The 25,820-nt window shown below is 43.2% G+C and overlaps 1 protein-coding gene across 4 annotated transcripts in view; it reads right to left on the reverse strand.

Moving 5' to 3' along the window:
• Nucleotides 1-25,820, reverse strand: part of NUP153 (nucleoporin 153) — a 101,843-nt gene that overhangs the window by 69,739 nt on the left and 6,284 nt on the right. For 2 of the 4 annotated variants that reach the window (XM_085854522.1, XM_085854519.1), the window contains exons 2-13: nt 23,513-23,765; nt 15,819-16,103; nt 10,544-10,686; nt 10,267-10,386; nt 10,032-10,148; nt 9,771-9,818; nt 5,370-5,426; nt 4,661-4,843; nt 3,614-3,669; nt 3,299-3,392; nt 2,689-2,817; nt 681-770 (exon numbers count right to left, since the gene is read on the reverse strand). In XM_085854522.1, the coding sequence (XP_085710648.1) occupies nt 681-770; nt 2,689-2,817; nt 3,299-3,392; nt 3,614-3,669; nt 4,661-4,843; nt 5,370-5,426; nt 9,771-9,818; nt 10,032-10,148; nt 10,267-10,386; nt 10,544-10,686; nt 15,819-16,103; nt 23,513-23,765 (1,575 nt within the window). The remainder of the gene's footprint in view (nt 1-680; nt 771-2,688; nt 2,818-3,298; nt 3,393-3,613; nt 3,670-4,660; nt 4,844-5,369; nt 5,427-9,770; nt 9,819-10,031; nt 10,149-10,266; nt 10,387-10,543; nt 10,687-15,818; nt 16,104-23,512; nt 23,766-25,820) is intronic. The other 2 variants (XM_085854523.1, XM_085854520.1) reach the window with 1 other exon arrangement.

Raw genomic sequence — 25,820 nt, forward strand, 5'->3', positions numbered from 1 at the left:
CGGGCAACATGGGGTAGCCCCTGCTAGTACTCTAATAAAAAACTCAAGGCATTGGGAAGCAGGCCTCTGTCTATCAATTCTCGTGTCTGTGAACTGATGAAGTAAAACATTTTAATTTGCACATAATTAATATTAGATGTCTGGAGGGGCAGCTGATATCACCAACAAAAAAAAAACGTTTAAAAGGTGATGAGACAAGTTCAAAATACTCTCCACACTACCTATTCATAATCCAAACATTCTTTAAGTTATTTTATCGATTTGATGCCTTTAAACTGCTCAGAATACCTATTCCATTAAAGACATCAAATCTACCTTAATGTGGTTATGCATTAAAGATTCCAGGATAAAAGTTCTTGTGAAAAGAAAATATATTTGTCTAAAATAATGCCTGTTCTCGACTTCATCCTTTGTGGGACAGGTAGAAAAATTGAATACCAAATTCCACAAAAAAAATTTCAAAAAATAAAAAAAAAAACCCCCCAAAAAGGATTTCACATGTAAATAAGACTTTTAAAAAATTCAATGTTGTTGTAAGGGTTTAAAAAATTATCAAAATAACCTTTTTATTATTTGATAATAAAAAATATCAAAATAATAAAAAAAAAAAAGAAATGAGGATGCTATCATGAGCCTTAATGTTGTACACAAAAATAAATAAATAATCAAATGGCACTTACAGCAAGTTGAGAGCAAAGAGGAGTTGGTTCTGTTGCCCTGATTGCCGGTGTAGAGAATGTAAAGGGTGGTATAGATGCTGCTGGGTCAACCTAACAAACCACACAACGTGCATAAGGTATTTATTTCTGGCACGATTTTTTTTTATAGCACTGTTGATGCTTGTATGAGAGCTAGCACACAGAACATACAACAAAGGAGAGCAGGAGACAAGAGGGGTGGGAGAGGGAGGGGAAAAAAAAACAGTGGGGAACAGTCATGAAGAGATCTGTGGAAGGGAGAGGGATGGGGTGGGGGTAAACAACAAGGTAAACTCCAGGGACTTTCAAGGAAGGAGAGCAGGGAATTTGAAGGAGGTGGGCTTGGGGTGGATTAACGGGGGTAGAAAAGATCGTGGTTTTGGATGGGGGGAAAATAAGAGATGGTGGTGAACAGCTGTTTTGAAGACCTGGAGGGAAGAGTGGGATTGAAGAGAGTGTGGGACTTTGTTCCAAAGGCTGGAAAAAAAGAGGAATGAAAGAGTGAAGGTGAGCAACGATTCTAGATTTTGTTAGTTTTACCAGAAGGGAGTTGCTGACAGACCTTGAGCACCCTGCGGAAATATGAGGGGGGACGGGACATATCTCAGACAGAACGGGGGGGGGGGCAAGGCCGGAGAGGAGACAGTGGAAGACAGAAAGACCACCAACCTGCCTGTGGTGAGAGAGTGAGAGACCCAAAGACTCAGCCTCATCACAGGAGATACCAATGATCCTAAATGCCTTGGTTTCCACAGTGGGAAGCCGAGAAAGGTGAGAGGCAGGAGCACCAACCCAGAGGGGAGAGCAATACTCCATCAGGCTGTGGACGAAAGCTTTGTATGTGGTCAGGAGCTCAGGTGTGCTAAGCAAGGACTTTGCATAACTGAGGATGCCCAGTCTACGACTGGCTTCGGAGGCCAGCTTGGAAATGTGGCTTTCCCAGGAAAGAATTAGTTACTGGGAACCATTGGTTGGGAATTAGTTACTCGTCCATACATGAACAACCTGGCAGCAGGCACATGTTAGATCATTGGTGTGTGCAAGCAGATTGAAGGTAGTAACGTTTTCCTGAGCAACCATTGTCATTTTGCATTTAAAATTAATGCCTTGGCTCGGCATCTTTGGAGTTTATCTCTGGTGGTCTCGTTTTGGGCTGATTGGGGACGCAGAGTGAATTACAATAATATGAGCTCCCATACAAGGAACTTCAATGCAGGAGGCCATTAGGTTCATCAAGCCTGCGTAATGGATGTCAACCTAGCATTGTTTGTTGATGCTCTATCCTTATTAAATCCTGGACATCAAGTAAGGTAGCAGCAAGTACCATTTCAAAGTCTTTGGTCAGGACTTGGCTGGGGTTCGAAATGCCAACATTCCAGACTCAGAGCGGATGCTCTAACAGTCTTGGATAAACCATTATGCCATTTAATGTAGTTATAAACTTTTGTTCGAAAACCATTTTCTTCCCGACCCCCCCCCCCACCCCCAAGAAAATTGTGTGAATGTTTCAATAGCTTTTAAACCGAGACTATCAATTACTCTGTCTACTTGTGTGCATTTATGTCTACCTGTTTTGTCTCTTACTATAATCGAACTCTTCAGTAAGCCTTGGAGGATATCAGAGAAAATCAATAAATCATTGGCCACTTCCTAGAAGGTGGCAGATCAATTATCGTTACCATCCCACATATCACCCCAAGCCTTTTCTACCTCACTGCTTTTGTCATTACCAGGCCTGATGTGCAGCTGTTGAAACCCATTTCACTGACAGCATTGAAAGCTTTTACATTTTTATGGCTTTACAGTGAGCTGAGAGAAATATCAAACAACTGGACGAGAGACAGGAAGGCACAGGTAGGCAAGTCCAACATAGCAATGCCCGATCCAATTTTGGGTCAGGTTAATTTAAACCTTCCCTGACGAGCTCAATTTTTTACTGCGATGAGAAATAGCAGAAAGACATGGAGATATCTTGGAGTAGCTCACTCACAGATTTGCTTGCGGTCGAGTGCTGAGATAATGAGGTGGAAGACCCCGAGTGAATTGCTGGTGGCGAGGAGAAGGTGAACTGTTGCTTGGGGCACGTTTCCACAAATGAACTGGGTTCACTTCTCCTTTCCTGGAAGTCAGAAAACAATGATTTTATGTTTTTTGCAGATGGAATATCATTCCCCACTTCCCTCCCCCACTGATATGGAGCAATCAATTAAATTCTGAAAGGTAGTTTCACAGTTAGCCGAGAGCAAGCTTGCTTCATCCGACAAATAAGCCAAACAGCAAAAGAAAAAAAGGTATATATTAAGGTGCAGACAAATTATATTTCAAAACAACCAAATGAAAAGCAAATACAAAAATGAGGAAAATCATGCAAAACTTCCCCAGCATGCTTGTAACGCTACTTAGTAGGCCAATCTGTGACACGAATGAAAAGAAACAGTGAACAGCTGACAACGAGCATGACCGAAAACAAAGAAGCTTTTCAGTAGACCCGCATCACATCCAAACATGTGTTCAAATCAGATTTATAAAATGTGCGGCAAAGTTTACATTTCGACAGGTGTCGCACACCCTGTACCAGTCTCCCAGATAGAAATACTTGCATTCTTTCCTGTGCGAGGAGTTGGCTGCTTGGAAGAGCATTCAAACTTAGTTTCTCCAAAACCTCGGCTAACTCCATTCGCAGTAGACGTCTTGCTGCATGCACAAGAATAAGAGTGTGATTGAGCATGCCACAAATAAACACGGGTAAAAAAAATTCAAGGCAAGCATGCTGCGATGCAAAAACCAGTGACAAAAATAAATAAATAAATGAATAAAAGGTGATACAATTTTTGGGTACATTACATAGATAATTACTGCATTACTCTGTTGTCGAAGTTAGAAAATTAAGAATGAGAGAGGAAATAAATAAATACCTGTTGGAAGTTGGCTTTGAAGAAACTTGAGAAACCACAGTCTGGTTTGCTCTACCCTAAAACACACAACAGTCCCAAATGTTCTTGCTTTCTCCATTTAGCAATGTTACAAGTGCATCGTCACTCACAGTGTACGATTCAAGATCCTCGTGCTGAACGACTAGAATTAGAACTGCAATTTTATGGATGATGGTGGAGTGCTTTTCCAATATTTGATGTGGAAAAATGATTGGAAATGAAATAAATGCAAATTTTCCAAATGATTGGAAGTACAACAAGTTAATTGGGCTGTAGTTAAGGGGATCTGCTTTTGCACCTTTATTATCTAATTCTATGATGTTGGCCAATTTCCAATTTCCCAGGTGGCTTTTGGAGACCAGTACTAAACTGTATTTAAACCTGAGTTGGTGTCAAAGCCACCCAATACTCGCCTGTTTATACATTTATCGTTTTTAAAAGACTAGTCTAATATTTTTTATAAAGCATTGCAGTGGTCTGATCCAAATAATTTTAAAGCAATAGATTTATTTGTATATTGCAATCAGTAAAAAAAGTGTGGTAGATAAAAACATTAGAAAGGAAATAACTTGCACCAAAAACTTTAACATTTTCATGCTCAGGCTGACGCTCACGCCGGGGGTATCGCTATAGCTCTCTGTTCTTCGAACAGGCGAGCTAAAAATAAAAATGAAACGCGAACATGCGAAGGTCAAAGCAGATCACAATTTATGACCCCCAAATAACGGGGTCCGTCAGTATATAAATAAAAGCATGTCCTATTCACAACCTTCTTTTTCCATAGCAGGCACTCTGAAAGCATCGCAATGGCCATGTTCAATTGCACAACGATTTTTGGACAATTCAAGTACGAATCCACACCATCCCCAGAATGCACAATATCCTATTCTTTTAAAAGAAAAACCAGTACATCCTAAACTTCTGGCTGATGGCCATGAGTGCCAATAAAAACCCAAAAACTCGTGGACGATGAACAATGAACCAATCAATCCTGGATGCCTGAAAGCTACAAAATAAATGAATATTTACCCCGAGTGAATTCCATGAAACCTGGGGTGGAGTATCCATCGGATCAGGTTCAGATGTTTCTGCAACTCGCTTTAAAACGCGTGCGGGGCCCAAGGAGGGCCGGACAGGGATGGCCCGCTTCGGGGACATCGACACAGAACTTGGTGTGAGAAGTTTCTGTACAGGAGGACTCTGCAACGACCTCTGGAGAGCATAATAAATTAATCAACTGATTAATAAAATGAACATTGTAAGTTCAATCTGAAATTATATTATGGCTATCTGGAGAATCCACAATACATGTGCAGTGAAAACAGAAAAGCAGATTCGTGGCAAAAAATATATATGTGTATATAAATAATTTTAAACAGACCAAAGATATTATTCCTTTTATTATGATTGAGGTGAAAAACCCCTCAAGGGCAGATGATGGTATGGATTGGCATTTGATAGGATGGGACGGTCATATAACAATAAAAAACATGACAAGCTGAAACAACAATGGAGACAATCCCAATCCCATGAAAGTTGTGAAGTGCTGCCATACTGAATGCCATGGCGTTAAGTAGCATGGTGAACAATGACAAAAGCCTACTTTCAAAAACATTTTCATCCGATCACAAACAGCAACTTTCAAAAACATTTTCATCCAATCACAAACAGCAACAATCCCTTCTCTAACCAAACAGAAATGAAAAAGAAAAAAAATTAACTGATAGAGAGAGCTTACCTGACTTTCAGCCAATGCATTGGAGTAAGAAGAGCCAATAAGACTTTTCTCAACAAACTGAAAAATAAAAAAATAAAAAAACACCGATTTTATTTTCCACAAACAAAAACACGACACCATTCAAACTTGTGGTCGCTTTGACTGCCCGAGCACCCCCCCCCCCAAAAAAAACAAAAAACAGCCGGTATGACGCAAGAGATGCACACATGGTCATTTTTTTTCTTTTTCTAATCTATAACTTATTTAAACAATCCTCTTTCATTCGACTGGAATAGCTGGTCTAATCTTCAAGAAAATTTCAACAATTTCAATAGCAAGCTTGGTCAGGTCAGGTCAGGTATGGGAGCATGTGCCAGAACAGCGCGTCACTGCGTCCACTTTCCGCCGGTACTCCAGGGGCCTCCGTCTGGCCTTCCCCCAGGCAGATGCCAGGCCCATCCCCATCTCCTTGAGATGCTGGTCAACCTGTTGCAACCACGAGGCACGTGGTCGGCCCATTGGCCTCCTCCATTCACGAGACTCCCTCGCTGAGAGAATCTGGTGAGCAGGATCAGCGTCAGGAAAACGAGCCACATGTCCATACAGCCGCAATTGATGCTCACGGACCATGCAGGGAATAAATCTCATCAGAGTCTTTCAGCAACCGCTCGTTGGACACAAAATCTGACCAGCGATAGCCAAGGATTCTCCGAAGAGACCTGGTACCAAAGGAATCAAGTCTCCATCTCAGATCCTTGGTCAGAGTCCAAGTCTCGCATCCACCAAGGACCTGAAGACTCAGACTCTCGTCCTCCCGCACAGGTACCAGCAGCGCCACACCCCATGATCCAGTGAATCCATGACTCCCCAGGCCCGGCCCAGACGTCGATTGACCTCTGACTCACATCCAGCAGAGACATGAATATCACTGCCAAGGTAAGTGAATCTCTCCACGACCTCAACATCCTCACTAAAACAGACACAGACAGGACAGCAGCATCCAAGATGTCATTGAAAGCCTGGATCTTAGTTTTGACCCAAGAAACCCGTAATCCCAGTGGCTCAGACTCCTCATTCAGCACCTCGAGGGACCCCAAAAGGATATCTAGTCTCCACAAAGATGACTGCATCATCTGCGAAATCAAGGTCCGAGATCTTGACATTCCCAAACGATGCACCGCAGCTTGATCTTTCCGACATCCTCCCTAAAATCCAGTCCATACAAGTGATGAAAAGTGTGGGGGCCAGTATACACCCCTGATGAACTCCAGTAACAACTGGAATCAAGTCAGAGATGGTACCACCACACTTCACAGCACTCTCAGTACCAGAGTAGAGTTTAGACATCAGATCGATCAGTTTTGGTGGAACCCCACGAAGACCAAGAATCCTCCAGAGGGCATCCCCATTCACTGAATCGAACGCTTTGCAGAGATCAACATAGGCTGCAGGGAGCCCCTGCCGAAAATCTCGTCTGCGTTCGGTGAGGACACAAAGAGCAAGGATACGGTCAATCGTTGACCTCTTTGGTGTAAAGCCTGACTGCTCTGGAAGCTGGTGCTCAAGCAGATGGTGGCGAACCCTATCAATAATTATCCGAGCAAAGCCCTTGCCCAGCACTGAGAGCAGCGTCACCCCTCGGTAGTTGTTGCAGTCGTGGCGATCACCCTTCCCTTTACAGAGAGGGATACCAAGGCCCCTCTTCCCATCAGTTGGGATGATGCTTGTGTTCCAGGCAGAGCACAAAACTGCATGCAACGACACGAGTGCAGCATTTCCTCCAGCCTTGAGAAGTTCAGCATGGATTCCACAGATCCCTGGAGCTTTACCCCATTTCAACCGGTTCACCGCAGCCCGTGTTTCCACAAGCGAAGGTGGACCACAGTTGATTGGAGGGTCAGTAACAGGGATTGTAACAACCTTGATGTCCAAGTCGACAGCTGGGGAATCAGCCTGGTACAACCGCTCAAAGTAACCGGCCCAGCGGGCCTTCACGTCAGACTCCTCTGTCAAGAGCTTACCACTCTCTGCTCTCACTGCAGTGCTCCGAGGGATGGGCTTGGATGAACGCAATGCGCAAATTCCCCTGGAAGCGGGACGAGAATCACCTGTCCACAGGTGATGCTCTACCCCCTCACAGATTCCTCACACATAGGCCTCCTTGTCCACCCTTAGCGCACGTACAGTTTTATGCCTCAGCTCCCTGAACAGCTCAGCTCTACCATTCCGCCTGGCCCTGCGACTCTGGTCAATGTTATCCAGTGTCCCTTGAGAGACAAAATTCTTCTTTGCCCTGCGGTGAGTTCCAAGACATCCACCGGCAACATCAAGGACGGTGGTCCTGAAGGCACTCCACAACTCTTCAGGACCCCCCCAAAGCACCCAGACCCCCCAAGTGTCCACTCAGCCTGTTCACAAACTCCTCAGCTACTCTCTCATCCCTGAGCTTGCCAATATCCAGCCGAGGCTGGGATGGTACCATTCTCCAGGATTTAAGGTGCAGCTTTAAAGTTGCTACAACAAGCCTGTGGTCAGTATTGAGGAACTGAGCACTCTGGTAGACCCTGCAGTTCTGGATCATCCTCCAACGACCGTCAATGAGGACATGGTCAATCTCCTTTGCCACACCGCCAGCGTTGGAATACCAAGTCCGGCGATGAGCTTGTGGGTGCTGAAACCATGAACCAGCCACCCGAAGTCCATGACTTCTTGCAAAGTCAAGGAACTTAGTGCTATTCTGGTTCATAGTTCCTGACCCATGGGGACCAACACATGTCTCATAACCATCCCTATCAGTTCCAGTCGACGCATTGAAATCCCCCAAGACTAGAAGTGTATCTCGTCTGGGGCACTGATCAACCACAGACTCGAGCGTGGCGTAGAATGTGTCCTTCACGGTGAGGTCACTCGCCTCAGCCGGAGCATAGACAGAGACCAGGGAAATGACACCTAAGGAGTGACGAATCCTTAGTCTCATAATATGCTCATTGACCGGTGTCACCTAAATTATCATTGGGGTCAGCTTATTGGACACAGCTATAGCAACTCCTTGAGTATGGTAACCATCATAGCGACCAGACCAATAGTAGGTGTAACCACCCACCATTATCTCTCCGCAATCCGGTCTCCGAACCTCAGAGAGTGCTGCAATACCGATGTCCAAACGCTTGAGCTCAGATGATAACAGAGACAGGTGATCATCCTCTCTTAGGGATAGGACATTCCAGGCACCCACCCGAAGGGACCCGTTGGATGTTGGCTTTTTGCATTCAAGTACACCAACCTGAAAAGGCATAACAGCAGGCCCCTGGCGTACAATTCAAGGGGCCTGCACACAGCACATATTTGGCAGACGTGAGACTGAAACTTCCACTGTGCAGACTTGGTAAGGGGAATTAAAAATTGAAAAAAAGATAATCAAATCACATTGTAAAGCATCAAGGTCACATGAAACTCAAAAATGAAAGATAATACGGCTTATGCTCTTGTTCGTGAGTTAAATGGTAAATTTATGTGAATAAGAATGGCGCAATGAATGAAAAAACAAAAAACACCACACCCACGAAAGGAATGAAAAACTAGAACGGCACTCTTTGATGTTGCGACGTCGACCAATATGCCTCTGCCCACATTACAGCATTATACATACTTGTATGGAGTTCGGTTTAAACCTCTTCAGCTGTTCTCAACTATCGTATTTATATCCAACGACATCTCACCTTTGACCCCATAAATCTAATAAGTTTATCTTTATATCATAATACATACTTGTAACGGCCTGGTGTTGGCTTCGCAGTTAAGGTGTCTGGTTCGGGACCTAAGGGTCCTGAGTTTGAGTCTCTGTCGGCCATTGAATTAACACCAGGTGGTGTTGACTCAGCCTATCATCCTTCCAAGGTCAGCGAAATGAGTACTTGGGTAATAACCATTCGGGGTAATCTGCATCGGAAGGGCGACCCATCCAGGACTGTACTCTTTGCCAACGAAACTGCCTCGGCAGCCCTATGCGCCTTTACGGAGCGAAAGTAATGGTATTATTATTATTATTATTATTATTATTATTACATACTTGTACCAAGTTTGATTTGGATCCCTGCAGCCGTTCTTTAGTTATCAAGGAAACAAAAACCATGGATGGACAGACGGAACGACCTCCCAAAGAGATAATGCCTACGACTTGGTCAGCAGAGGCATAAAACCACCAAGCAAGCAAAACGGAAAAAAACCCCACCAAGCACACCGGACAAGCAAAAGAACATGTGGGACAGCCAAAAGAACACACAAAACGATTTAAAAAAAAAAAAAATAAAAATAAAAAACATGCAAATTTAAAAAACAAATAATCCAATGCGAATTAACTGGTATTTAAACTATCCAATGAAGAAGCAGGAAACCGAATAGTCGGCATGTAAATAACCATACCGAGCTGGAGAGGGGAAACAATGAGCTGGTCGGAATCTTTCGAGCATCCTAAAAAAGACACAAAGTGCAATTAAGAAGGTAGTGAACAACAGTAAATAAACACAGCTACAACAATAATTTTGAAGTAAAGTGTTGGCCGATTCTTTCTTCCCAAAATGATACTCATGAAAAGGGTGAGGGTCAAAGAGAGCGAGAAACAAGCAGTCACACATGGGGAATAGAAAAGCTACAAAGATATTTCGTGTTAATTTAATCACACACCGATACTGGAGATGACATCTTCTCAAGTGACTCAAGGATGCGTTGTGCTGTGAGGCTCGTCACACCAGAACCCTGCACCTTTGCCGGCTGTGCTCGTACTTTAGTACGATATGGTACCTGGGTAGACATAAGGAGGTTGGGATTGGAATGTGAGGTTAAAAAAAAGGGTAAGAATCAGAACGCAAAATTATGTAAAACCGCAGAGATGAAAAACATTTTTTGAAAGTACACCAACCTGATAAGGCATGGTAGAGGCTTTCCTTAACATACGCGATGCCGACGCCCCACCGTAAGTAGTTTTGCCAGGGTAAAATGGTGAATCGGCAAATTTATTAAAACGCACTTCCCTGCCAGCCTGCAGTATATGTGACACCACTCAATGACCAAAACAATAAAGCAAAAACATCAGCATTTTAAATGTTCAACAAAGACTGCCCAAAAGCACTACCTCACCCCAAAACGCAAAACAATTTCCCCCCAAAAAACCACATCATATAAAGCATTACGCATACTGAGCGAGGAGAGTCGAACGTTGACAAGTTGAAGGAAGGCTTCTTTGAGCTGCAGGCCGCAGACTGAGGGGTACCACGTCCCTTATGATCGGCTGGGAAAGACCAGTATGAAGGCATTGAGGCACCACGGTTCACACCAACATCTATATGATAACCACATGACAGTCAACATCAGCCAGAGAACCTAATGTTCAAAAGTGACAATATAAAAAAAAAAAAATGTAGAAGGAAAATATTTTGTTTAAAAGAAAAGAAAAAAAAAGAAAAAAGCAAGACAACAATAAAACATATAATAATGCAGAGCCATGCTGGGTTATTTCTTTTGGCGATCCCCTTTACACACAATAAGCCACCGAGTGCAAACCCCTTCATAATTCACCATGTATGTATTTTAAATGCAAATGTATAATCATCTTTCGTTTTACCATTTGTACTTTAAATGCAAATATTTAATTCTCTTTCTACTTACCATTTGCATATTAAATGCAAAATTGATAATCCGCAAAGTTGCATGCATTTGGTGTTAAAACAAAAAATTAACAGCTCATGAGTGAGTTAGCATTAACAGGAAATGAGGTGCATTCAAATATGAAGATCTCCCAATGTATTTCAAGAAGCATGCAGGACTGAGAAAAACGACATACGGTACATAGTTCACTTCTTAACATAGCCCATAATAAGTGCTATACACTTTGGGCACCTGTCCGTCCATGATGTGAAGGTTGTAGCAAAGCTTTATTCAGGGGTATGTCGAGCCCACTGATAAATGGCTGATGCAAACAATCGTGTGGAAGAGAAAGTTGCGACCACAAATAAATAACTGTGAGCATGGGCTGGTGAAAATGGTGGACATGGATGGGATTAGTTCGATGCGCAATTGTTCAAAGAGTTCTTGCACCTGAACAGCCAGATATCGTGGATCATTGTCATGGTGGGAGCTGAGGTCCGACTGTGTAAGTTAGGACGTTTCTTCTGCATGGCTGACCGAAAATGCTTTTACAATGCCTGACGGTAACAGTAATCCCTTTTGGAATGCAATGAATGAAAATTATGGGAAGAGAATCACAAAACATGACCACCATCTATTTTGCTGATGCCTGCACGCGGCACATCTTTGGTGGATGTGAGGCTGAAACTTCCACTGTGCAGACTGCCTTTTGGTTTCTGCATTGAAGTGATGCATCCAGGTTTGGTCGATAGTCAAGAGTGTTCAGAAACTGTCACGAACTCACTGCATTCCGAGAAATGGAGAACGAACTCTCAAGGAATGGGTATGGCGGCAGCGGATGTAATGCACATTTAGGGTAAAAGCAAAATCAAGTCATCTTTAAATCAAGATGACAGGAATTTGGACAGGGTGCGGGCTAGAACTTGCCTACCCTCACGAAGGACACCGTAGGATCTTAAATGCCAAAAAAATAATCCTTGCCGACAGGACATTCATTTTGCTACCAGAGGAGAGATATAAAAAAGCTAATGGCAGCAGAAGGGACATCCAAAAACCTAATGTTCATCCGAGAGCAAACAGGATACATCTTCCAGCCTGCGAAACACAAGTATAACCGTTTATTGTTGAGCAAAGATTTGATCTGAAGACAGACAGCTTTGTGTTGAGTGCACAGACCTCAAAAGCAGTCCTGCATCTCTCAGGTTACATTTCAAAATGAATGATTCATGTGAAAGTTGATCGATGTGGAGATTCAAGGACAGATAAACAGACACACAGGAAGGAATTTTTATGTTTAATACAATTCATTTTGCTTTGATCAAACACTCACATGGCAATAGATAAATTCAGAACAAAGAATATGGTGAATCCTTGAAAATAAATCGTTTCTATTTTCAGTTTGGCCAACGCTTTGGCAGCACTTAAAAATATATATACATCTATCTAAAATTCCAGCAGTGTGTGCATGTGTGACCGCTGTTTCTCGACAACCACTGGTCCGATCTAATTGAAACTTGCCAGATATATTGCTGGGGACCTGAGTATGTGCCTTTTCAAGGTTTGATATTAATCGGACAAGTGCTTCCCAAGTTATGGCCATTTATTTACCAACCAATGACAGGACACGTTGCTGCGTAGGCATGGCCGATGGGGAAGAGATCCTCAGCCGCGTTGCCCATTACGGGTTATAACGTATGGACTTCCAGATAGTGATGACTTACTGTATTCTAATAATTTCTCGATTTCTTATGTGCATTTATAGATAAACACAATGCCCCAATCCAGTCGTCATTTACGAGAGCGAAGGAACGGTCCTGTGTGGTTGTTTGAAAGTTTCTTGTTTTTTTTTGCACGTACGGCCACGCACGTACGGGCACGCACTTGATTTTAATTAACTCTGTGTGTGGAGGTATCACAGCAGTTGTTGTCTCAATGCAAGCGATAATTTGTGGAATGCATGTGAACATTCCGTACGGGCACACACCACTTCCGGATAGTGATGATTTACTGTATTCTAATAATTTCTCGATTTCTTATGCGCATTTATAGATAAACACAATGCCCCAATCCAGTCGTCATTTACGAGAGTGAAAGAATGGACGGTGTGGTTGTTTGAAAGTTTTTTTTGGGTTTGCACGTACGGCTACGCACGTACGGGCACGTACTAGTATATAATAATAATAATGATAATCATAATAAAATCCCAGAGAAAGGACAACTACGCACATGTACGTGAGTGTACATGCTGATCAATGAAATCAACCTCACAAACCTCTTTTTCAAAAGAAACATTTTTGGGAAGGGGAAGAGGAGAAAAACTTCAAATTAAACTGCATTTCCAACTCACAAAAAAATTTAATTCAAAAATTCAAGAATTAAACTTGCATTCACTACCGAGAACAGGGTTATTCAGTTTCCATAATTGTATGTGGCCATAGGGGCTGGCAGGAGAGTGTCGAGGTCCACACACCCTCCTCTGAACTGTGTTTGAATCCTAACCCAGCTATAAACTGTCACCCTGGTGTTTCACAGATAAGGAGATTCATTAGTGAGTGACATCCCTCGGATGAACATTAAGCTGGGTGTCCCATCTGTCAGTATTCAACGGTGAGCATTAAAGATCGCACGGTGTCCTTCACGATTCCATGAACGATAGCAGGCACCTTGAACAAATTCCAAATTCCTGCCCTGACCGCTGAGAAGGCAAAAGCAAACCACCCAGCACAACCCTTGCCAAGACCACCAAGGTTCTGTAAAGGGTATGGTAAAGCTCATCATTACACGTTCGTATTTGGAGAAGAGAGATGGCTGTATTTTAACGCAAATAACCCAATGCTGGTATCCTCCGCACCTGGAGAAAAAAAAAAAGTTCTCCAGGAAAAGTTCAGGCACGTATCACCCATCTATCCATCCATTGGGACCATACTCTGTCTGTGTGGAGCATGGGTGCTGCTAAAGCAGTCTCCTGGGCTATTGGGCACAATCCTGGATAGGTCGCCACTCCGACGCAGGATACTCGAATGGCTCAATCGTCCCAGCAAGCTGGTACTCATTTTGCTGACCTCGGAAGGATGACAGGCTGAGTCAACCCCACCTGGTATTAATTCAACAGCCGAGCGGGATTTTAACTCAGGACCCGAGGATCCCAAGCCCGCCATCCTAACCATCAAGCCAACACCAGGCATACGTATCACCCACACATGGGAATACCCCTCACAACTCCCCCTCCCACAAGCCAGCTTTCCTCTCCATGTGACCAGGAGATATGCGAGCTCCATATTTCCAGCAGCTGACACAGCTTTGTCAAGAGAAACGAAATGCTCTTTTCAAAGTCAACTACGGTAAATAACCAATTGACATTAAAATTATTATCTTCAGAAAGGGTTGTTCTAATAATTAAAGTTTCCTGTACTGATGTGTTAAATACCAGTGCAGTTTCCAGTACCGACGTGATGGGAAACCACGCTGTTCATCCATTAGAAATGTATAAATACCCTACGGGCTGATGAATTTTCTATCATTCCACGAAATCGTCCACATCATTAAAAGTCCTTGGCGTACAATGGCAGGGGTGTGCTCAGTTACCGAGTTTCTTGTAGAGCACTCACCAAGTAGCTTCAGCACTGAAGTGAGCACTCCATTTGAAACTGTTTATGAGGAATGGCTGGTTTGGCAAGTGCTACCGAGCTGCTTGGTAACTGAACATACACCCCTGCTGTCAGTGCAAGTGAGAGAAAATGTAAAAGCTTTACAGCCAAATTCAAACTGAAAGTTAACGAAAAAGCATGCCGATTTCTGGAGAAGAAGTGGAGAGTGTGGATTGTGACAGACCCACACCTGCCAACTCTGAGGTGCTTCAGCTGTTTCACAGCAACACAGAAGATGAGGACGGACGTTGTGGGCTTTACGGAAGACAATTTACCGGTACCTTAAATAGCTTTGGAATTAGATATAGATGTACTGGTGGACCCTGCTATTCGTGGGGGATACGTTCCTGGAAAATGCCGAGAATGGTGAATCCACAAAAAGTGGGGCATTGTTTCAATGGGAAAAAGGGGGATAGGTTCCCGGCAGTTCTCGATTCATGAAAAATTAACTAACCACATCGTAAAAGTAAAAAAGAAAAAAAACAGCAGCAGGTATCGTTTCGAATTAATCCAATTGAAAAAAAAGAAAATCACCATTTTCCCAGAGGTTTTGTGGATTAATTTTGAAACAACTTTTACTTATGTGGCATGATTTAGGTAATATAAATCATGCCACTGATTTTATTTACTCATAAACATAAATATTATTCGTTATTTCTCTTTATTCCCTCTGCCACCGAAGATGGATGGAGGTTATGTTTTTCACCCGTTTGTCTGTGCAAGGATATCTCAAAAAGTTATAGACGATTCGGACGAAACTAGTTGAGTAGGTTTGGGTGTGTGACAAAGACTAATTGATGACATTTTGGTGAAGAATCGGAATCTATTCCCTTCAAAATTGATTCTCAAATTTTAAGATTTGCCCAAGACGACCCTGCAGTTGGACTTTTTGGGAACTAATTTAACGTATAGCCTGCGGTTAATTTGCGTAAAAATACAGTAACTTTTAAACAAGCCTTTTCTTCTTACTGTTGTAATCTAATTGAGATAAATTGATGAAAATAACAAGACCCTTTTAAATGAGTGGCTGGACCACTCCAAAATGAGAATGGATGCCAAAATGAGGTGATGAGAATGTGCCCACCAACAGGAAGGGTTAACATGGGGTATTTGTTTCGACTGCACATCATAGAATACATGTACATCCTGTTCAAGGCAGTAAAATGTGTTGTAACCCAACCTTTGTCAGAAGCTCGAGAAGAAAATCCACTCGTCGTCGATATGCTGTCATCCTCATACTGAGAACCAAACTCACGCACTTCGGTCAACTCCCGCATTTCAGCAAGTGTTCCTCGTCGATCCCTGCTAACTCCGCTTGCTGATGGCTCATGTCTAGACTGGTTTAACGATGGGAAAGCAAATGCCGAGTGGCTAGTGTGAGAAGAGAGAAGGCCATGTCCAATTGGCCTACGTGCTTTGAGGGTTAAATGCTGTTGTTGCAGAGTTTCATTGTTGAAGTGATCATCTGAGGGGAAATAATAACAATAATAATAATAATAAAAATTAAAAATAAAATAAAAATATTTTTAAAAATTTCAGCAAGGGGGAAAGGGGAGGAAGTACAGATTTTAATATATTTTAAGTACATGTTGGTCACGGTAATTCGATTCAAAATGGTTTCCATGATAATAGTTTTTTTTATGCTTACAACTTTTTTGTGCCTTCATGCATGTTTGCATTTCTGTTGGTAAAAGATAATAGCATTGCTATATCCCTGTGGAGGTTTGATAAAAAGTTCCAATCAGAAAATGAGATATGACAGTAAATTGGCAGGGGTCTCTTACTCAGAGTGGTCAATGCATGGAATGGTCTCCCTGCAAGGGTAGTGCCAACAAACAGTAAATCAGACTAAAATATGAAATCTGGTGTCTGTCTGTCTGTGATACATTCGGTCCTTACTTATCCAATCTCAACCAAACTAGACAGGATGACGAAGCGTCACACAGAAGAGGTTGTAGCGATTGCATTTCCCCCTCCTCCCCAAGGGGATTTTCCACCTTCAGCAAAATCCGTGTTAAGGTGTATAGCTAGCGTATCGTGTTTTTCCAAGGCCACTTCTAATAACAAAAGTAATAACAATCATGATAATCGCATAATATTAATGTTATTCCAAAACAATATAAATACTAATAATATCCACCTGCCCCTCCCCGATGGGTTCTTCCTCCTTGGACAAATGCCGTGTTGGCATTTTGTGGGGCACCCCTACCAGGAGTGAAAAATATGATAAACCACAAACATGTATGATTACCATTTTAAAGTCTTTACTACTGTTTAAGACTAAACTGAAAGAAATTTGGAGGAATCCCAGCATCCTTGAGGCATTCTATGCTTTGCGCGTCCACCATAGACCAATGGACCCGAGCCTCGATCTACTCGAATCTATATGCCCCAGAAAGGGTAATAACAAGAACCTTCCTGCCACTCTCATCGGGAGTGGGTGTATTACTAGGTTTAAATTAGAGTTAAACAAGTCCTAAGAAACATTGGGCAGAGAAGGGGTACATGTATATTGGTAGGTACCTTATTAATGAATGGATGATTCCATACATGCGTCGTGACTTGTGTCGCTAAAAATAAAAAATAAAAATGCCCACCTTACCTTTATTCTCCCCACTGCCCCCCTTCCCTTTTCAATTAGATTAGCAGTGCCTACGAATCACTTTGCCGACAGGTTTTATCAAAAGAAGCACATCGGACTTCACAAACATGTCTATCTGTGAGTCTCAGTGAGGATGTAAAATGCAGTGAAACACGTGAAAAATGAATATATATATATATATATATATATATATATATATATATATATATATATATATATATATATATATATATATATATATATAAAAATAAAATGACCGTTTTTACAGCCATTTTTCCCTGCTGTGCAGGGGTTTGGCTTTTTCTTGCCGGATGCCCTTCCTGACACCAACCCTGGTCGCCTCTTACGACATACAGGGATATGGTACTCTAACCGGGGCATACACCGGGACCAGTACACTGGCACTCATTTCGCCGACCTGGGAAGGATGACAGGCTGAGTCAACCCCCTGGTGTTAATTCAGCAGCCAACGGGGCTTGAACTCAGGACCCTGGGATCCCAAGCCGCCACCCTAACCACTAAGCCAACACCAGGCATATATATATATATATATATCGTATTTATTCTAATAGAAGCCCCCCTTCTAATAAAGCCCCCCCCCTCTTTGAGAAAATTTTCATGTTTCAAGGGTGTCTCTAATAATAGCCCCCCTCCCCCCTACCCATCACTCGGTGTGAAACAATTGAGACAGCTGTAGCCTGTAGAGGGAGCCTGGCCCGCCTGGCCAGGCCGGGACCCGGCTTTGTTGACAGGTGTGTTTGACGGCGGTCAAGTCAGTGTGGTGTCGTATTCTGCATAATTTATACCCCTCTCCCTTGACAATACTTGTATCTTCATAATAAAACAAATAAATAAAAAATAAAAAATTGTACGTTTGTAGATTGTCTCTTGTGCCGCCACACTGTGCCGGTTGACTAGTCATGCTTATTCATTGTTGTTGCTTCCCTGTGGCTCCGCCTACCGTGAGCCAGGAAACGCTTGTTGAAAAAAAATGTCATTTGTTGACAGCGACGCCGAGATATTAATTTTGATCGGCCGTGACATTCCAGAAGCGCATCATATTTTGGAACAACGGACGGGCCCGAGAGGATCTCCATTCGCCCAGAAAACAACTCTTGGCTGGGCGATAATCGGTGAAACTTGTATCGGCAAAGTTCATAAAACAGGTGTTCCTGTGGTGAATAAAATTAACTTTTTGCCGGACAGTCGTCCATCAATTTTCCCACCATGTGACAATAAGCTCTTTGTTGAAGAAATTGTTACCTGCAAAAACGACAACTTTTCAGACATTTTCCAAGTGAATAAAGATGACAACAAATCTGGCCTGTCCACTGAAGACAGACAATTCATTTCAGTAATGGAAGATGAGATGCATCGGTCACCTGAAGGTAATTGGGTGGCACCGCTGCCGTTTAAGGCAGACAGACAGCGGCTACCTAACAATAAACCGGAAGCCATCAAAAGAGCTAGTTCCTTGCACCACAGCCTCATTAAAAACCCAGAAAAGAAACAACACATGGTCGAGTTTATGAAGCAGGTTATCGATAGAAACCACGCAGAAATCGCCCCACCCCTTCGAGAAGATGAGGAATTCTGGTATCTACCACTTTTCGGGGTTTACCATCCACATAAGCCCGACCAGATACGGGGCGTATTCGACTCCTCCTCCAAGTACAACGGCGTATCACTCAACGACGTGTTGCTAAAAGGGCCAGATTTGACCAATGACTTACTTGGTGTTATGATAAGATTTCGCTCTGATGAAGTGGCGATTTCAGCTGACATTCAGTCCATGTTTTATGGTTTCCTGGTCAAACAAAAACACCGCAATTACCTCAGATTTTTGTGGTATCAAGATAATGATCCCGAGAAACCGCTGATTGACTATAGAATGACAGTGCATGTCTTCGAGAATAGGCCGTCTCCCGCTGTGGCCACGTACAGTCTCCGGAAAGCTGTCGTCGCTGGACAAGAAAAACCCAATGATGACGTCACAAACTTTGTACTACACAACTTTTATGTTGATGACGGATTGACGTCATGTCAATCTGTGGAACAAGCGGTACAACTTCTGTCTGCCACACAAGAAGCTCTGGCGAACGGCGGTAACCTCCGCCTCCACAAATTGTCGTCAAATAGCCCAGAAGTACTCAAGTCATTTCCTTCTGAGGATTATGCTAAAAACCTCAAGAACTTGAACTTTGACGGAGATACCTGACCGCAACAGAGAAGCTTAGGCCTTGTGTGGGACCTCCAGCATGATGTCTTCACGTTTGAAGTCAACACCAAAGAAAAACCATTCACACGTAGGGGGGTTTTGTCTACGATTAGCAGTGTGTTCGACCCCCTAGGCTTCATCGCCCCCATAATTGTTCAAGGTAAATTACTTCTCCGAGATCTCATGACGGAGACTGTAATCTGGGACGAGCCATTGTCTCCACACCAAGAAAAAGAATGGGATGATTGGAGAAATTCTCTGAGTGACTAAGAACAGTTACAAGTTCGCAGGACCTACGCCCCAAGCCCGAACGAAACTGTTAAAGGAGAAGCCCATGTTTTCTCCGATGCCTCGGAGAAAATAAGCGCAGCAGGTTTTTGGATCACAGGCTGTAAAAGGTTGTTAACTTCCCTCATTCACCACTGCGTCACATGCCGCAAGCTGCGTGGACGCCCACTCCAGCGGTCAGACCTCCCCGTGGATCACGTGACGCCCTTCACGTATGTAGCTACCGACGCCTTCGGCCCGTGGAATGTCCTGACCAGAAAAACAAGAGGTGGTTCAGCCAGTAGCAAGCGCTGGGCTATACTGTTTACGTGCTTAACCAGCAGAGCCATACATATTGAAATTGTGGAAGAGATGTCCTCTTCTTATTTCATAAATGCTCTCAGGAGATTCCAAGCCATACGCGGAAAAGTGGTACAGTACAGGTCAGATCGTGGCACAAATTTTCTCGGCACAACAGACCCTCTACACATTGATGCCATTAACGTGGAGGAAGGCCCGGTAAAAGAATTCCTGTACAACAGTAGTGTGAAATGGCTGTTTAATCCACCCCATTCTTCACACATGGGGGGAAGTTGGAAACGGCTAATCGGTGTCGTTAGACGTTTTCTTGAATCTATGATGGCACAGTTTGCTTCGAAGGATCTAACCCACGAAGTGCTGACAACATTCATGATGGAAGTAATGGCCATTGTGAACAACCGACCACTGGTTCCCGTGTTTACCGATCCAGATTCTCCTTTCCTGTTATCTCCCAACATGCTATTAACACAGAAAACGGGGTCGCCTGTTGAACCTTTCTACGACGCGGACATCAAATACATATACGGTATCCAGTGGAAAAGAGTTCAACTCCTCGCAGAAGAGTTCTGGCGCAGAAGGCGCCACGAGTACGTCCACTCACTCCAAGTTCGACGGAAGTGAAGGACGGGGACGTTATAATCCTCAAGGAAAAGGATTCTGTCCGCAATGACTGACCGGTCGGAGTCATCACTCAAGTCTTGCCTGGCTCAGATGGCAGGATTCGCAAAGCCGTCATCCGCGTTGCCAAGGAAGGGAAGATTGTGTCATACACACGACCTATTAGTGAATTGGTCGTGTTGCTTCCCTGTGGTGTTAAATGAATATGTGCAGTGTTAATTTGTGATATGTTCCAACGGATCAGTGATGCCATTTTTGATTGTTTGTTTTCTTATATATTTGTGTTTGTGTGTGACGTCTTTAAAGACGTCAGACGGGGAGTGTGCCGCCACACTGTGCCGGTTGACTAGTCATGCTTATTCATTGTTGTTGCTTCCCTGTGGCTCCGCCTACCGTGAGCCAGGAAACGCTTGTTGAAAAAAAAATTTCGCCTTGCCATGTGGTTTTTTGCCCGCTGCGATGAAAAATGCATTTTGTGCCAGACTGTGTCCAACAACAGTGTGAGTGATGCGTTTTGTTTATCGTTCAACACCAGAATTTTGTACTGTGACTTTATGTCAGCATGAAACAGTTCGATGCTCTAGTTTTACCGACGAACTTCGACAATTGTGTTACAACAACAACCTATAGGAAAGAACTTGCAACTTTGATGTGTAGACAAATGTAAAGCTCTGCGGTCTATTCTAGTGACTAATTTGTTATTGTACCGTTACTCTGATCAGTGATTTTAATAACGGCTCTCATTGACAGTGCAGTACTCTGCACTGAGTTAGGTTAATTTAATTTCTCGTTTTTGTTTGCGTGAAAGTACGCCTTGCCCGAATTCCTGGAACAAGGGAGCTAACTCATCCAAGCATATCACTACAAAGTAGCTGCCCTTTAATATACACATCTTGTACATGTATAACGATCACCGTAATATGTGTCAACTTACTATAACATTTTATTTTTGGTTTTGTTACAGTGATTGCCAACTCATACCATACCTGAAGAATAAAGAACTCTAAGCCTCAGCATGGTTGTTAGACGTTACGTTCATTGGCGGATGGGGGTTAGCTGTATGCTATCCGGTCCAGACCGGAGAGGCAGAACATCTCTAATAAAGGCCCCCTCCCCTCCTTGATCAAACTGGTATTCTAATAAACGCCCAAGGCTTATATTAGAATAAATACTGTATATGTATAACACCTAATAGTTGCTATTGTTGTAAGTTGTCATAAATGCTGCTAAAAGGTATTTTTGTGATCAAGCAAATGTTTTACAATTTCAAAATTTTTGTTCCAAGTAAATAGGCTATTCGTTTTCCAATGGTACCATTGTTATTACTCTATGGCAGCAGGAACCCTTTCGACTAAAGTGTGACGGACACATGCGTGCACACCCTTTAGTTATAGATCAAGTGAATAAACTGATCAAATTAATGTAATGTTCATATAACAGGCCTGGATGTATAAAATGTCCTCCTCCTGTATCCGTAACCACATTATTTCAAGCTTGACCTTCAAACTCGAGATTTGAGCCATGAGTGAATGCTTGTACTGGAGTTTGACACAGATCTAGCAACCTGTGAATAGCGAAGTGAGAAATATCCACGGTCATAATGAAAACATATTTAGGGGCAAGAGAGTCACAAATTTGCCATTTTGGCTGTTTTTATTGAGCAGCCTTTCATCAGGGTAGCATCAAAGACCTTGGAGTGACGAGCCATGCACGTCATTACGAACTGGAAATGCTTAAACATGCACACAATGGGTAATTGAACACCAACATCACAGATGAGTTTTTACATTACCGTTCATACGAGACCACGTAGCATCCCCAGATGGTATCACCCCTACGTTAACAATGTGGGTGCAAATCTACTGACGCAAGTCTGGCAATTCACTTTTGGCAGCAATCCTGCACATGCTTTGCACCTTCAGTGGTGGAGATAACTACAAGGTACATAGAACACCTCTCCCCGTGCAGTCTGGCGAAAAAAGGACATGGAAAGGGACTTTTCAATTAGTTTGCATTTCTGAGCACGATCTATATAAGCCTTGTTCATGGACTTTGAATAACAGGCATTATGGCAACCATACGAAGCCGAAGGGTCAAACGGAACAATTCAGAGCTGAACCTTCTGTCAAATCTTCTCAGAGAAACTAACGATTTAAGAATAATCTTTGAGAAAGAGATGTACCAAACAAACAACTTTTGGACAAAGTTAGCTATGTGGTTGCATCACTGCGTGCTGCCATTTTGTCTGAATCTCACTATTACTACACCTTCAGAGCTTGCGGAAAATTTTATTAGTCGAGAGGGTGTTCCATTTTTCTCAACTACTGTTAAACTGAAAACTTTTGGAGGTGCAAACAAGGCGATGTGTGTTCTACAATGTTCAAATACATATTTCAAATGAAATAAAATAGTAGTTTTAAAGAGTGTATAAAAAAAAAACATCCAAAAGCAAAGCATTGAATCGGAGGTTTGAAGGATTTTTAATTATGTTTGATTAACCGACTGATGCAATTGCTTTACCACAATGTGCGCATGCACGCACAGGACGAGACTCCTTACAATTTGCCAAATTCAGAGCCAAAGTACAGCTAAACTGCAGGTTCACGTTCTACAATGTTCAGAATACACAAGTCGATTGAAATCAAATAGCTCCTTGATCAAAGACCGACAGACAGAACCAAACAATTGCTTAATCCTGGTTCACACCATGTGCACAGGGCAATTAACAAACAAATGAACATCACAATTACTGAACAGAAGAGATAAGTTTTCATACACATGCAATAAAGATAAATACATCTCTCAGCTCGATTACAGAAGCATTATTCCAAGAGAAATATTTACATACCAGGATAAGGAACGTCAAATGTTCCATCGATTTCACTGATGTTTCCACCTACACGTCCAATATGATTCCGTTCCCGCAACGCACAGTCGTCATCCTCCACATACTCTGCATCCTCCACAGCATCGGATTGATCGGCTCCGGTTTCCAGAGGAAGGTCAGCCGCCACGTCGTTCTCATCATGCTGCACAAAGTAGCTCTGCAACCACGACGGGATGTAGTTCTTCACATTCTCTGTTACACGGTGTAACAGACCCTGCGATTTAACAGAGAGAAGATGCAACATCTCCAGTCAATTATAACAAGTGTATCAAGCACCCTGCAAATTACATACATCCTGTCTTCCAATGTGACCTTGCATTCTATTCATTAACGTTTACTTCTTTCACAGTATAACCTTAAACAACCACAGCGGTGCCGAAAGAACGTGGCTGTGTACTGGGAAAGTCCAATAATTCACACACGTTACGTGTGGGACGTTAAGAAAGTTGAACCCTCTGAAAAGCAATTAAGATAGTCATGATTTTTATTCAAATGTTGGGCATCTGAAAGGAGAATACCCACTTCAATTTATTTGTCATTCGTCCTTGGGATGATTATGCAATTAAAGAAAAAGTGGTGTGTTATGTATGGGATCACAAGAAACACGATTTTTCAAAGAAATGTGTTCAAGTTCAAAGTGCTCTGAAAATATTTATCATTCAGCAGAATTTTCAGTGCGGAGAGAGTTGAAACATTTACACAACTCGTTACAAATTCTCTTACATAAAAAAAATACACAGCAGTCAAGAGAGATTAATTAGTGTTTACAAAGGACGCGTTATGTATGGGACAAAATTCTCCATCGGCTTTACATGCGATATACACATTGTTGGTGTAAATTGCCTTTCATAACACAATCAACAGGCTTGAGCATATTTTGACAAAAAGATCCAACATATAACCATTAGAAACTCAGCAATTCATGTTGTAGGATGTCTGTCAGGTCAGGTCTGTCAGGTCAGGTTCGATCTGTGACCTGCTACAGGTACCATGTAAACCTGCACTAACCTGTTCCATGGTCGGGTTGTCGGCGACTAAACCGTCTCCCCCACCAGGTTTTCTGGTGAGGAGGGTGTTTGGAAATGGACACCCAGCAGGATTAAAAACAAAACCTTACAAAGGGCGGAGGAGCTCCTTGTGAGCCAACGGCCATCCATATCTAGTGCCCAACTGTGTCTGCGGACTTCCTCCTGCAGTTGGGTCACTTCTTATTAGGAGGTTGGTGGCAGGATTTGCACTCCGGCCACCGTAAAACCCGTCATTCCGCAAAACGCAAAAACGCAGAAAAATCTGAAAACCCACTCCGTGGGAGTACCTCCTGTGCAGCTTCCCTTCGCAGGGCAGCTCACCAGATGACGGGATTGGGGAAAAGCCTTCGGGACCCCCAATCTTTGATAGGAGGGAAACCACGGGGTAACATCCCTGGGTCAGATTGCGGGAGAGTGTGTCGGAGTGGTGCTGAGGTGTCGTCCACCAGACGGCGGTCTCCTTGGGTTAACCTGAGGCGGTCCCTTCGGGTGGGTGCCTGGAATGTCCTATCCCTAAGAGAGGATGATCACCTGTCTCTGTTATCATCTGAGCTCAAGCGTTTGGACATCGGGATTGCAGCTCTCTCTGAGGTTCGGAGACCGGATTGCGGCGAGATAATGGTGGGTGGTTACACCTACTATTGGTCTGGTCGCTCTGATGGTTACCATACCCAAGGAGTTGCTGTAGCTATGTCCAATAAGCTGACCCCAATGATAATTGAGGTAACACCGGTCAACGAGCGTATTATGAGATTAAGGATTCGTCACTCCTTAGGTGTCATTTCCCTGGTCTCTGTTTATGCTCCGACTGAGGCGAGTGATCTCACCGTGAAGGATGCATTCTACGCCACACTCGAGTCTGTGGTTGATCAGTGCCTCAGACGAGATACACTTCTGGTCTTGGGGGATTTCAATGCATCGACTGGAACTGATAGGGACGGTTATGAGGTGTGTGTTGGTCCCCATGGGTCAAGAACTATGAACCAGAATGGCACTAAGTTCCTTGACTTTGCAAGAAGTCATGGACTTAGGGTGGCTGGTTCATGGTTTCAGCGCCCACAAGCTCATCGCTGGACTTGGTATTCCAACGCTGGCGGTGTGGCAAAGGAGATTGACCATGTCCTCATTGACGGTCGTTGGAGGATGATCCAGAACTGCAGGGTCTACCGGAGTGCTCAGTTCCTCAATACTGACCACAGGCTTGTTGTAGCAACTCTAAAGCTGCACCTTAAATCCTGGAG

This window comes from Eptatretus burgeri, chromosome 14, assembly GCF_056783735.1.
Source record: "Eptatretus burgeri isolate ZD-2024b chromosome 14, Ebu_testis_v1, whole genome shotgun sequence".
Taxonomy (NCBI): domain Eukaryota; kingdom Metazoa; phylum Chordata; class Myxini; order Myxiniformes; family Myxinidae; genus Eptatretus; species Eptatretus burgeri.